This window comes from Martes martes, assembly GCF_963455335.1.
Source record: "Martes martes genome assembly, chromosome: 3".
NCBI classification, from domain to species: Eukaryota; Metazoa; Chordata; class Mammalia; order Carnivora; family Mustelidae; genus Martes; species Martes martes.
Window position 1 is genome coordinate 44,911,961 of NC_137890.1, and position 14,247 is coordinate 44,926,207.

General features: G+C 35.1%; 1 protein-coding gene across 2 annotated transcripts in view; it reads right to left on the reverse strand.

The window, feature by feature from the left end:
- Positions 1-14,247, reverse strand: part of TDRD3 (tudor domain containing 3) — a 161,996-nt gene that overhangs the window by 75,513 nt on the left and 72,236 nt on the right. For both annotated transcript variants that reach the window (XM_080798603.1, XM_080798604.1), the window contains exons 4-5: positions 11,497-11,657; positions 5,420-5,561 (exon numbers count right to left, since the gene is read on the reverse strand). In XM_080798603.1, coding sequence (XP_080654729.1) covers positions 5,420-5,561; positions 11,497-11,657 — 303 coding nt within the window. The remainder of the gene's footprint in view (positions 1-5,419; positions 5,562-11,496; positions 11,658-14,247) is intronic.

The following is a 14,247-nucleotide window of genomic DNA, read 5'->3' on the forward strand; positions in this document are numbered from 1 at the left end:
TCCAGAAACCAACATATGAATTCACCGAAGTCATTACTGAGAACCAGAATGAATGAAAAACAAGAGCAAGTTGTAAACTTCCATTTATAATAGCATCAAAAATACTTAGGGATAAACTTAAGTAAAGAAACCTATAGACTGAAAACTATAAAAAATGCTGAAAGAAATTAAAGATGATAACAGTAAATGTAAGATATCTTGTGGTCATGGATTGAAAGAATATTGTTAAGATGTCGATATTACTCAAAGTGGTCTAGAGATTCAATGCAATCCCTATCAAAATCCCAAAAATTTTTTTTTGCAGATACAGAAAAATTCATCCTACAATTCATATGGAATCTCAAGGGACTGTGAATAGCCATAACTATCCAAAAAAGGGCTCACACTTCTCAATTATACAACTTACCACACATTACTATAATCAAAATAGCACGGTACTGGCATAAAGACACACATATGGAATAAAAGAATAAGGAACCCAGCATAAACCCTTGCTTGCATATATGGTCAAATGATTTCTGATGAGGGTGGACAAGACCATTTATTGGGAGGAGAGAAATGGTGCTGGGAAAATGGGTATCCACATGCAAAACAATGAAACTGGACCCTTAACTTGTATCATATAAAACATTAATTTAAAATGGATCAAATACTAAATTCAAACCCATAAAAGTCTTAAAAGAAAACAGAGAAGTGAAGTTTCAGGACCCTGGATTTAGCAATGATTTCTTAGATGTGACACCAAAAGCACAGGTAACAACAACAACAAAAAAAACCCTTGAAATTAAACTTGACCAAAATTAAAAACCTTTATGCATCAGAGGACACTACTGACAGAGCAAAAGGCAACTCACAAATATGAAAAAATATTTGTAAGTCATCCATCTGTTAAAGAACTGATATCCAGAAAATACTAAGAATTCATACGATAAAAAACTAAACAAACCAGTTAAAAAATGGACAAGGACTTAAACATTTCTCCAAAGAAGATAAACAAATGGCCTGTGAAAGGCTACTAAATATCACTAAGAATTAAGGAAATGCAAATCAAAACTACAATGAGATTTCACTTCACACCTATTAAGATGATTATTATAAAGATAAGATAAAATAAAAATGATTGGCAAGGATGTGGAGAAATTAGATCTGTTGTGCATTGCTGATGGGAATATAAAATGGTATAATCACTGTTGAAAACAATATGGCAGTTACTCTAAAAATTAAACATAGAATTACCACATGACTCAGTAATTCTACTTCTGGGTTACATGTCCAAAAGAACTGAAAGCAGAAACCTGAAAAGATATTTGCACAACCAAGTTCATAACAGCACTGTTCACAATTAGCCAATAGAAACAACTCTAATGTCCATCCATGGATGAATGAGGAAAATGTGTGTACACACACACACATACACACACACACACACACACACACACACACACACACAAATGGCATAGTGTTCAGCTTTAAAAAGCCAGACAATTCTGACACATTCTATAACATGGCTGAACCTTGAAAACATTATGCAAGTGAAATAAGCCAGACACTAAAGACCAAATATCCTATGATTCCACTTATATGAAGTACCTAGAGTAGTTGAATTCATAAGGACAAAAGTAGCATGGTGACTACAAGAGACCAGGGGTGGCTGTAGGAGGGTTGTGAATTTACTTCTTGGGTATACAGTTTGAGTTTTGGAAGACAGAAAATCTAGATATGGATGGTTGTGATAGTTGTATTAACAATATAAATGTATTTAATGCCACTGAATTTTACACTTAAAATGGTTAAAATGTCAAATTTTATGTTATGTATACATTACCATACATATATACCAAAGAAAATAACTAACCCAGATCTGTCATGGGAACAGGCTGAGGGGCACTAAAATGTTATAGAAACGACATTACTTGGTAAATTACATTTGGTTTAGAAATCTCTAGAACTTGTCTTTGTCCAACATACAAAACATTTTGAGGTTTGAGTTTTTTTTCTATTCATCACCTACGACCAATTTGTTACAGCTATAACACCTGCACATGGTTTAAGTACTACCCAGTGGGGCACCTGGGTGGCTCAGTCATTAATGTCTGCCTTCCACTTAGTTCATGATCTCAGGGTCCTGGGATAGAGCCAGGACCTGCTCAGCTGGGAGCCTGCTTCTCCCTCTCCCACTCCCCCTGCTTGTGTTCCCTCTTTCACTGTTTCTCTCTCTGTCAAATAAATAAAATCTTAAATAAATAAATAAATAAATACTGCCCAATGTCCCCTATTTATTTTACAAAACAGTTAGGGCCCTCTTTCAAAATTAACTCTATGGTTTATGGTTTCTTTGTGTACATCTAATTTCTAAGTGTACCACCTGCCAGATGCTTATTAAGTAATTGAATTCTCCATGGTTTCTACATCACTATGGTTACCAAATCAAAACAGCAATAACAACTATGAAACCAAAGAGAACTATAATCGTATTAAGATGTTTTTTAATGCTTTTTAATGTAAATTTTTATTGCCTCCTAACAAGAAAAATAACACAGCTTTCAGGAAACAAAATGCAAACATAATATAATAAAACATTACAAGGATAACTATCAAACTACTACTAATGTGTGTGTGTATGCGTGTGTAGTGTATGTTTTAGGGGTGAGGAAGTTTCTAGAAATGTTTAACTGACTTATAGTTAGTGAAGTAGTTCGCCAGCTGGGGTTGGGTAAATAAGGCACTGGTCTGACTTGAGAGCATCTTAACACATTTTAAAAAATCTCTAATAATAAAAAAAATAATTTATTAACTTGTGAATAGAGCAATAGGAAATGGGTGGGATTTCTTTAGGAAATTCAAAGTTCATAAACGTGGCTATTTATGTAAAAGTATCAAGCCACTTCTGAATTACTTGTTTTTGAACACTTTAAACTAAACAATGCAGTTATGGAACATTATCTTATACTGCATAGTACTTCAGGCCTAAATGTAGCACATTACTATCATAAGTAATGCATCCTAAGGAATAAAAAATATCCCTAAATTTCTTTACTATTTACCTCCCGAAAAGAGGCACTTTCAAACTATGAAAATAGAAAAGAATAACATACCATAAAAAAGCAAAAGCTTCTATTGCTAGGCCCCTTGGCTCATTCTAGGTAACAGGCAAGATTTGAGGGTAGCATAAGAACATCAGTTTTATCAAGGAGTAGTTAGTCTTATGGGTTTGTAACTTATTCATTCCACAATCATTCGTTATAATGTTTTTTGTATGTAAGGATCAGGGTTCTGCTTTAGATACCAGAAGTCTGAGATCTATCACCTACTAGCTCTCTAATCATAAAATACATTATTTAACAGTTCTTTAAGTCCATTTCTAGTCTATATGGACATAATATTCCCTCATAAGACTGTTAGGAGGATTACATGGTATACTGATGCAAGAGTCCAGCACAATACTACAGACTGGGGAACCTGGGTGGCTCAGTGGGTTAAAGCCTCTGCTTTCGGGACGCCTGGGTGGCTCAGTTGGTTAAGCAGCTGCCTTCGGCTCAGGTCATGATCCCAGCGTCCTGGGATCGAGTCCCACATCGGGCTCCTTGCTCGGCGGGAAGCCTGCTTCTCCCTCTGCCTGCCACTCTGTCTGCTTGTGCTCACTCTCGCTCCTCTCTCTCTCTCTCTCTGACAAATAAATAAATAAATAAATAAATAAATCTTTAAAGCCTCTGCTTTCGGCTCAGGTCATGATCCCAGGGTCCTGGGATCGGGTCCCGCATTGGGCTCTCTGCTCAACAGGGAGCCTGCTTCCTCCTCTCTCTCTGCCTGCCTCTCTGCCTACTTGCGATCTCTGTCTGTCAAATAAATAAATAAAATCTTTAAAAAAAAAAAACCAATACTACAGACTGTTCAACAAATACTCAAGGAATTGAACAAAGGCACAAACAATTCTGACCTAAAAAAGCTTGCAATCTATTAAAGAAGTTCAGTAGGGGCGCCTGGGTGGCTCAGTGGGTTAAAGCCTCTGCCTTCGGCTCAGGTGATGATCCCAGAACCCTGGGATCGAGCCCCACATCAGGCTCTCTGCTTAGCAGGGAGCCTGCTTCCTCCTCTCTCTCTGCCTGCTTCTCTGCTTACTTGTGATCTCTGTCTGTCAAGTAAATAAATAAATAAAATCTTTAAAAAAAAAAAAAAAGAAGTTCAGTAAACATAATTTTAGTGTTAAGTAAAAAATAATATGCTTCCTGATAGAAATAAAATGGTCCAAGAATTCCATAAGGAGAAACTACTTCACTTGGTAAAGAAGCAAGCATTTGACCAGGGTATAAAAGTGTGGGGACAATTTGGCCATGCAGAGATCAAGAGAAAGAAAACAAGATAAATAATATAAATGTGGGGAAAGCTTTTCCCCCCAAAAGTATAACTGAGGAAAGCATAGAGAATCAAAGAAAGAGTAAGTAGTTCCATTTGGCTACAACAAAATCCATGTAAAATAATTTAGAAAGTTAAAAAAGAAAACTGGAACCAGGGCTAGATTGTAAACAGCCTCTAATGCCAAATTAAGGCATTTGAAATAAAAGCAGGGTATGTTGTGTTCTGAGTGATGCTGAAGGAAGATAATCTTGAATAAATAAATAAAATAAATTAGAAGATGGTGAAAGGGTATATGGAGAGACCAGCGAAAAGGCTACGGCAATAGTTCAGGTGAGATATGCAAAAGACTTAAAGTAATCGAGTTGTGAATATTTTTAAAAATTTAAAAAATAGGCTAAAAAAACAAACAAACAAAAAAACAAACTATAGCAACAGCAATGGACCTGGAGAGCAAAGGACCAATTTAAGGTCTGACTGCAGTGGATCTACAGAATTGATTGCTGGAAGCAAACCAGAGACAAAATCACTAGATAACCTGGATGACTCGGAGAATGAAGATATCACCAATATAAATGGGGAAAACACCAATTAACACGCCTAGGAAGACAACGTGATAATGATCTCTCCATTAATGTGAAAATCTATAAATACAACTTGCTTTCAGTTGTATATATGTGTGATTGTACATTAAGACAAATACACATTATATACATGTATATCTACAAACACTGGTTTTTTGCAGAATTATACACAGATACATTATACATAGTTTATAAATGGTATCTTGGGAGTTTTGAAAACTTGTCAGTAAAGAATTACTTTTTAAAATATGTAATAAAATGTAGTAAATACTGAAAAATGACATCTGCTCAAGACGAAGAATATACTTAGATAAAGGTAGATAGTTTTCTGTAAAGATCACTGTCTTCCATTTGATTCAACTCTGACACAAGAGACTAGTTTTACTGTTCATTAAGGGACAATCTCCTTAAAACACAGAATGCCATAAAAAAAAGTGAAGTTTTTTTAGAAGTTCAAGCCATTTTTCTTAGTTTACACTTACTCTCTGTAATTCCCATTTCTCAATAAGGTGTTCTACTTCACCACCAAGAACTGTAGTGTTAGAGTCATTCAAGAGCAGGAATCCATTTTTTACATCCACAATGCCTGAGAGCTTCACTTTAGTTCCAGGTGGTGTGTTCAGGCTAAAGAAAGGAGGGAGAAAAAAAAAAAAAAAGAGTTAAAACACACTGCAGCTCCTTCCCCAAACTCAAATTTAGTCCTGAATCTGGTCAAGTTCTTCAAAACACACTCATACAAACACTTTTTTTTTTTTTCAGGAGACACTGGCTATACAGTGCAAATAGATTATGTATAGGTAAGAGGTCAGAAGACCAGGTCCAAGGCTGTCACTTTTTACCTTACTGACAAATGAACTTCAGTTTCCCCATTAAAAACAAAACAAAACAAAACAAAAAAAACCTCACAATGTGGACAATAAAAATCACACCTCAGAAACTTGTAAATATGAGTTATGAAAGTACCTTCTCATGCTGTACTCAGCATGCTGTGCAAAGAAAAGATTTGTCATTTTTCCCTCTGAGCTTTGACAATGCATTGCAAAGATATACTATGTGCAAAATTAAGTTTCAGTACACAAAAAGATATCTGACCAGTAATAATCCTAGGAATTTTACATCTTTATGAGCTACCATAATCCATATAAACAATGCTCTTTTTCTTAGTTTACACTTACTGTCTCTAACTCCCATTTCTCAAAAAGGTGTTCTACTTCACCACCAAGAGCTGTAGTGTTAGAGTCATTCAAGAGCAGGAATCCATTTTTTATATCCACAATGCCTGAGAGCTTCATTTTAGTTCCAGGTGGAACAATGCTCTTTTTTGTTAACCATTTAGTTAAAGATCAAATGAGTTGTTTAATTTAGTTTAATTTAATCTTAAAAGAACTTGTCTGTAATAGGCTAAATATTATTAGACTTAAGGCAAACAGTACACCATGATCCGTTTTACAAAAACCAGAGAGAAAATGTTTATACCCCTACCAACTGTTCGTTAGAAGAAATAGTGGAAGGAACCATTTCATTACTGAGATTTATCCTAAAGTAAAAGCACAGATACTGAGTTCCACCCCATCTCTTTGCATATGCGGCAAGGGATCAAGTACTCTCAACAGGAGTAAAGACCATTCCCGAATACTTAGGACAAATTAGAAAATAAGTCTGAAATGGTTTCACGTTGTCCACATTTTTAAAGCTCAGCATATTCACCATGTGCTGATATATGCAACAGCAAAATCAGTGGAAAGCATCAATATCGTCAGTCTATTTTGAAAAAAAGATGGTTTTAAAACAGTTATTAACAAGAAGAAATAGAATCCACCTGTTTTTAAAGCCTCAACGATCTCATAGAAAGTAAGACATTATCTGGTAAAAACTATTCTGAGGATCTCAAGCTTTGTCATCACATGTAATTCATAGAACAAATGGTCATGAACAGCCATGCCTAACCTAACCCTTAAGTGGAGAGCTCTGTGGTGGTAAATAACCAAGGACAATATTTATCAGACTTCAGTATCAGCAGCAGTTGAATACAGTTACACTAAGTGAAGAAGTTTTTCTCAATTTTAGGCATTCAGCAGATCCAGATTTTCATAACTCTGTATCAAAAAAAGTTTCAACTACAGATGCCACACTCTTTACTTTAAAGAAACTACTCTAATTACTGAATTGTATCATTTACATAAGACTTATACTTCAAAACCATTTTTAGCCAATAATTTCTTACAAACTGATGAAGTTGAAAATGCAATGAAAATCTAGAAACATAAATTAGCAGTAAAAGAAACTACATAAGAACTTAAAAGACCAGATGCAAATTACAGGGACATTTAAGTTGTGATAATATAACTTGAAAACTAAAAGCTAATCTGAAAACAAATGATAAACTAATTTTTGTATGAAGTGACTGTACCTTTCTCAAACTCTCCTTAAAGGTTAAGAGAAAAAGTTGTCAAATTATTTGAAGATGTACTTAAAATTTCATTAGGATAACTGATAAAAAGTTCCACTCACCAGATTAAATGATAGTCCTATTCCCACAAAAGGATAAATAAATGTTAAAATTTTAATATAATTTTTAATATAAATCGCTGCCAAGGCCCTAACTAACCCTTATTCAGAGAGCATATTGTGATTTAATTACTATTTTTATTGGCACCCCAAAATGCCTCTACTCTCTCTTCAATGCAATTTTTAAAAAGCTATAACAAGACAAATAAACATAAAAACAGTGAGAACTGGGTGTTTAAAAGTTGAAGCCAATCAGGAAGTAGAACAGAAGAATTGAAAAAAGCACCCCAAAGAAAGGTAATGTCCACTGAAGACAACACAGTCCCCATCAGATCCTGGTGTATCCTCTCTACTGAATTATTCTACTTTGCTTCTAAGCTAACCACTAACCAATTACTTTGATAAAATTCTCCCAGATATTCACATGTAAAAACATTTCTGCAGGCTGTTGTTTTCACAGCAGCAAAAGTAGACATGCTACTTGGACGATAAGTCAATGAGCAAGTGGTAGTATTTTTTTTTTTTCTCCAATTGTCAAATTGCAATAAATTTAACAAAAGAAAACAGTTAACACCATAAGGGACTCTCCTTCCTGGACGATCTTGTGTCTTCACTTAGCTCAGAGAAATACAGAGCAGTAAAATCAGACAAGTCAAGTCTTATACGGCAAGTTTTTCTGAATCATTTGTGAACTCCTTTGTGGGGGCTTTGACTGAATTTGTCAAAGGAGAAGAGGCTGTCTTTCACCACAAAAGTAGGAAACCTTCCACTCTTCAAAAAGACAACAGGGGCACCTGGGTGGCTAAGTCAGTTAAATGTCCAACTCCTGATCTCAGTTCACGTCTTGATCTCAGGGTTGTGAGTTCAAGACCTGCACTGGGCTCCATGCTGAACGTGGAGCCTACTTAAAAAAAAACAAAAACAAAAAAACCCATAATGCAAAATCAATAAAACCTGCTTTGTATATGAAAACCAGCATTTCAGGGGCACCTGGGTGGCTCAGTTGGTTAAGCGACTGCCTTCAGCCCAGGTCATGATCCCAAGGTCCTGGGATCAAGCCCCACGTTGGGCTCCCTGCTCAGAGGGAGTCTGCTTCTCCCTCTTTCTCTGCTTGCTGCTCTACCTGCTTGTGCTCTCTCTCTTTCAATAAATAAAAGCTTTTTTAAAAAAAAAATCAGTATTTCAGACAAATATCTATCTTCTAAGGAAGGAACTTCCTTTACCAGAGGCAGATACAGATTGAAGAAAGAATAAAAAGAAGAAAGAAATTATTGAGCATGGCTTAGAGGCCTCAACCAATCACATTTCTTCCCATATACCACCACCCCAAATCACCAAAGCTCTTCCAAATGGAACTTTTCACTCATTTGTTTTCGGAACAACATGTCTCTGCATGCACTATTCCCCCCTCACTAGTCTCGAAATACTCATATTTTAAGTCTTATTCCTGGCTCCCTTCAGTAGAGTAAATTTTCTAGACTCCTAATTCTTTTTTTTTATTTTCAATTTTTTTTAAAGATTTTATTTATTTGTCAGAGAGAGAGAGAGAGAGTGAGGGCAAGAGAATGGCAGGTAGAGGGAGAAGGAGGTTCCCTGCTGAACAAGGAGCCTGATGTGGGACTCCATCCCAGGACCCTGAGATCATGACCTGAGCTGAATGTAGACACTTAACTGAATGAGCCACCCAGGTGTCCCAACTCCTAATCCTTTTAGTTGACATATTTATTATAACTTATATGCTTATGTGCCTACCTCATTAGCAGAGGAGCTATTTGGGGGCAAAAGTCTAAACTTTTTTTTTTTTTTTTTACTTTTGTGCCCTAGTACCAGATAAAGGGGCTAGAACACAGCAGATGCTAAACACTTGTTAAATGCTCACTGAGGACAGAAATATGGTCTAGGAGTTTACATTAAGTGAGAAAGCTCAAAGGACCCAGAGCAGCAAACATGAGCATACAGAACACCACTACAAATATCCAATGAAAATTCCCACCTTGGAAAATTGCTCAAACTGAATAGTGGGGACACTGATGTTAAAGGAAACATTTCCCCCTTCTTTCTCACTGCTTTTCTCCATCCCAACAGGAATGCCAACTCTAAAAAGTTTCTCACAGAAATACACAGAGAACGGTGAAATTGGACCACTGTCTCACAATACTCACAAAAATTAACTTGTAATGGATCAAGGCCTTTAATATAAAGCATGCTACCTAAGGCTCCTAGAATAAGACACAGAGAAGAAGCTTATCAGTGTTGGTCTTGGCAATGATTTTGTAGACATGACACCAAAAGTACAACAACAAAAGCAAAAAATCAATAAATGGAACTACATCAAACTCAAAAGCTTCTGCACAGCAAAAGAAACAAAATGAAAAGAAAATGTACAGAATGGGAGATAATTTTTGCAAACCATATATTAGATAAGGGGTTAATATCCAAAATAAATGAAGAACTCTGTCAACATAATAAAAAAAAAAACAAAACTGATTCAAAAATGAGAAGAACTAAGCAGACATTTTTCCAAAGCGGACAGCAAAATGACCAAAAGGCAGGTGAAAGCTACTCAACATTATTACTCATCAGGGAAATGCAAATCAAAACCACATGAGCTATCACCTTACCTCTCTTAGATTGGTTTTCATCAAGAACACAAAAGACAAGAGATGCTGGCGAAGATGTGGTGAAAGGGGAACTCAAAAATTGTTGGTAGAAATGTAAACTGGTTCAACCAGTATGGTAAACAATATGCAGATTCTTCAAAAACTTAAAAATAGATCTACCATATAATCCAGCAATTCCATTTCTGGGTATATACCCAAAGGAAATGAAAGCAGGATTTTTTTTTTTTTAAGATTTTATTTATTTATTTGACAGACAGAGATCACAAGTAGGCAGAGAGGCAGGCAGAGAGAGAGCAAGGGAAGCAGACTCCCCGCTGAGCAGAGAGCCCGATGCGGGGCTTGATTCCAGGACCCTGGGATCATGACCTGAGCCGAAGGCAGAGGCTTTAACCCACTGAGCCACCCAGGTGCCCCTGAAAGCAGGATTTTGACCAGAAATACATACTCTCAAGTTTACTGCAACATTATTCATAATAGCCAAGATTTGGAAACAACTCGAATGAATGGATAAAAAAGATGTGGTATATATATATATATATACAATGTAATATTATTCAGCATGAGAAAGGAGAATATCTTTCCATTTGCAAAAACATGAATGGACCTTAAACTATTATGCTAAGCAAGATAATTCAGACAGAGAAAGACTATATGATATCATTTATATGTGGAATCCAAGTAAGTTAAATCTGTAAAAAGAATAAAATGGTGGCTATCAGAAAATGGTGGGGAGGGATAAGATTAAAGCAGTTTAAGGGTACCAATTTGTAATGAGCCACAGAGATCTAACACACAGTCTAATAAACACAGACAACAATATTATACTCTAATTATACAATGCAATAAATATTGTTATTAGGGATATTATATAAGGGTATCAAAGTAAAATGCTATACAATTTAAACTTATACAATGTTACACATCAAATTTATGCAAATAAAAATAAAAAGTTCTCATAAAAATAGCCAAAGAAGAATTTGGAAAATTGTTCCTTATGGAGTTCCTTGTCCTCTCAGAAAGTAGAATGGCACATGTCTCTGGTTTCAATAATTTCCTAAGAAAATTCATTAGTCTATAAAACTTTTCTAGTGTGATGGACACAGCTGCTGAAGAAGAAATGGTAACATATTCAGAGAAATTGTTCCTGGAAATTTCTGACCTAAAATTTACTGAAAAAAACAGAAATGATTACTTTCCATACAAAACCACCTTGAATTTTTAAAAAAGTAATTAACATTTAAGGAAAGAGTAACTCCATTCCTATTTTCCTATACAGATGAAGTAGAAATATAAATTCTTTACTTTCTTTTGAAAAATCATAACAGGCACTTATAATAGTTCATTACTTCTTTCTAAAATTCGTAAAACAAAATCCATTTTGAATAGCACCTTCACACTGCAACACATACAGAAATTAAAGTGTCAATCACCTTATTTTTGACATATAACTAAATTCCACAGCTGTGCAACTTATATGCCCATCAGTCATCTGCAAACGCAGCATTCTTGGTGCAGCCTGAGATTCTTCATTGTCTTTTGGTGCAGCAACATTGCGAATTTTTTGAATTTGCAAAACACATGGACCTTCAAGCTGTCAAAATACAAAGGAATAAATATCACTTTCTAGTCATGGCATTGTTTTCATTTATTCTGTTTCCCTCTTCCTTAATGGTCATACTTCATGATTTATAATAATTTCAATTAAATAAGGTCAAAAGTAAAATTACATAACATACATCAGGATTTGGGGAGATTTAAAGATAAAACTTCAAAAGGGTCTCCTGAATTCATTAATTCTGAATGTATTTTCAGAAAGTAATGGGAAAACCAAGTTATATCTCTGGATTAAAGGTGTATTAATAGCTGTTTTTAGTATTATGTGCTCTAAATTATTCATAAGCAACTCCCCCCAATCTTCTCCCATGTACATTAAGGGACAATCTAGAATTAAAGAACTTGGTAATATATTTTTTAGAGATTTTATTTATTTGACAGAGAGAGAGAGATCACAAGCAGGCAGAGAGGCAGGGGGATGTGGGGGGGAGAAACAGGCTCCCTGCTGAGCAGAGAGCTAGATGCAGGGCTCTATCCCAGGACCCTGGGATCATGACCTGAGCCAAAGGCAGAGGCTTAACCCACTGAGCCACCCAGGCATCCCTAAGAACTTGGTAATTTTTTAAAGGACATCAACTTAACACCACCAGTTGGAAGGAGTATATACTGTTTAAAAACAGCAGGTTTAAAGCATGCCCTCTTCTGGCATTAATGAAGAATACAATACTCCAAAATTTAAACAATATAAAGTTCAAAAAGTGTGAGCTGTACTGGATGTATTTTCACATTATCTTTTTAAGTAAATTTAAATCTAATGCTGTATTACATGCCTGGCACTAAAGAGAAGAAATGCTCTCTCTGTTCACATTTCAATCAAAGCCAAAATAAAACTGATGGACTAATAAGCTCTTAAAAATTTTATATAATAAAATGCCTATGATATAATTGGGAAATGCTGGTAAAATCTGTTTACATGGCTGAAAAATAACTTTATTACAAAGTAATATTTTCTACATTATAAAATATTATACCTTTCAGTAGTATCATACCTACAAAGGAAAAAAAAAGGCTACTTTTTTGTTATATAGTGTTAAGTAAAATCTTTCTGTGCATAATAATTTATATTTTCAGCAAAGAAAAATGTGAAATGACTGACAAACATTTACACTTAATTTCTTGAGTAAGCATGTCCCAAATTAACAAATTTCTACTTCACATTTACTAGTATTTTGCCTATAGAGAAATAATTTTGATATATATTTAGTCCTAAAGAATATAATTAGAAAAAAGAGACTACAATTTCTTTTTTTTAAAAGAGACTACAATTTCATCTAATTTTCAGTTACAAAAAAAAAAAAATTCCAACTTAAAACAAGTCCAAAATCTTTAATAAGTACAGATAAGCTGTGAATTCAGGATGAACTTTTTCTTTTGCTTTGTTAATGTCATTAAAATAAGGACATTTAAATTAAACCATAGACAGGTTATAGTTATTATAATGTTTACCATTCTCTTTTCTTTTTCTACTCCTAATATTTTTAACTTAGACATTAATGAATATACAGCTTGTGCTGTCCAACCATATGTGACTACCTAAATTTATATTTTTTTTTTTTTTTAAGATTTTATTATTTATTTATTTGACAGAGAGAGAGAGATCACAAGTAGGCAGAGAGGCAGGCAGAGAGAGAGGGGGAAGCAGGCTCCCTGCTGAGCAGAGAGCCCGATGCAGGGCTTGATCCCAGGACCCTGAGATCACGACCTGAGCTGAAGGCAGAGGCTTAACCCACTGAGCCACCCAGGCACCCCCTAAATTTATATTTAAATTAATTAAGTGAAATTTAAAATTCAACTCTTGAGTAACATTATCCATATTTCAACCATATGCAACTCTCGAGTAACATTATCCATATTTCAAATGTTCTGTATCTGGACAACACAGATATAAACTACCTACATCACTACAAAAAGTTCTATTAGATGATCGATGATCTAGATTTATGTGTTCCAAAGTGAGACACATGTATTTTAGGGAGAGCACATCCATTGAATTGTGACAGGAAAACTTTTGCTTCTGTTTAATTCTTAGTAAGAAAGAAATTAAACTTTCCTAGGATTTCTTATCCAGCATGACAAGGGCACCCTAACTTGGTCATATGAAATACAGATCACAATGTATCTTTATGGAATTGCGGAGTCCTACAACCCTGCTAAGACATTGATTTTAGACTTCTGGCCTACAGAAATGTGAGAGAATAAATTTTTGTGTTTCACACCACCAAGTTTGTGGTAATTTGTTACAGGAACCTTAGGAAATGAATATACCCACTCATGGAATGACTTATCTGATTGGGAAAAATATACCATATATACTGGACTCAAACTGGGCTCATCCTCACCCTTCTTTTTCTTGGGATCTAGCTAGGAACTCTGAGGATTTACTCAGGCTCTTCGCTGGATTGACACTACCATGAAGGAATGTCTAAGTCTGTTTGGTTTGTGGTTCAGATAGTCCATTCACCTCTCCCACTAAACCACATCTTTCAAAGTAATTTTCATTAATAATAAAGTTGATACTTTGGCCCACATCTCCCACACTTTACTTCTCAACTGATTCAAAAGCAAAG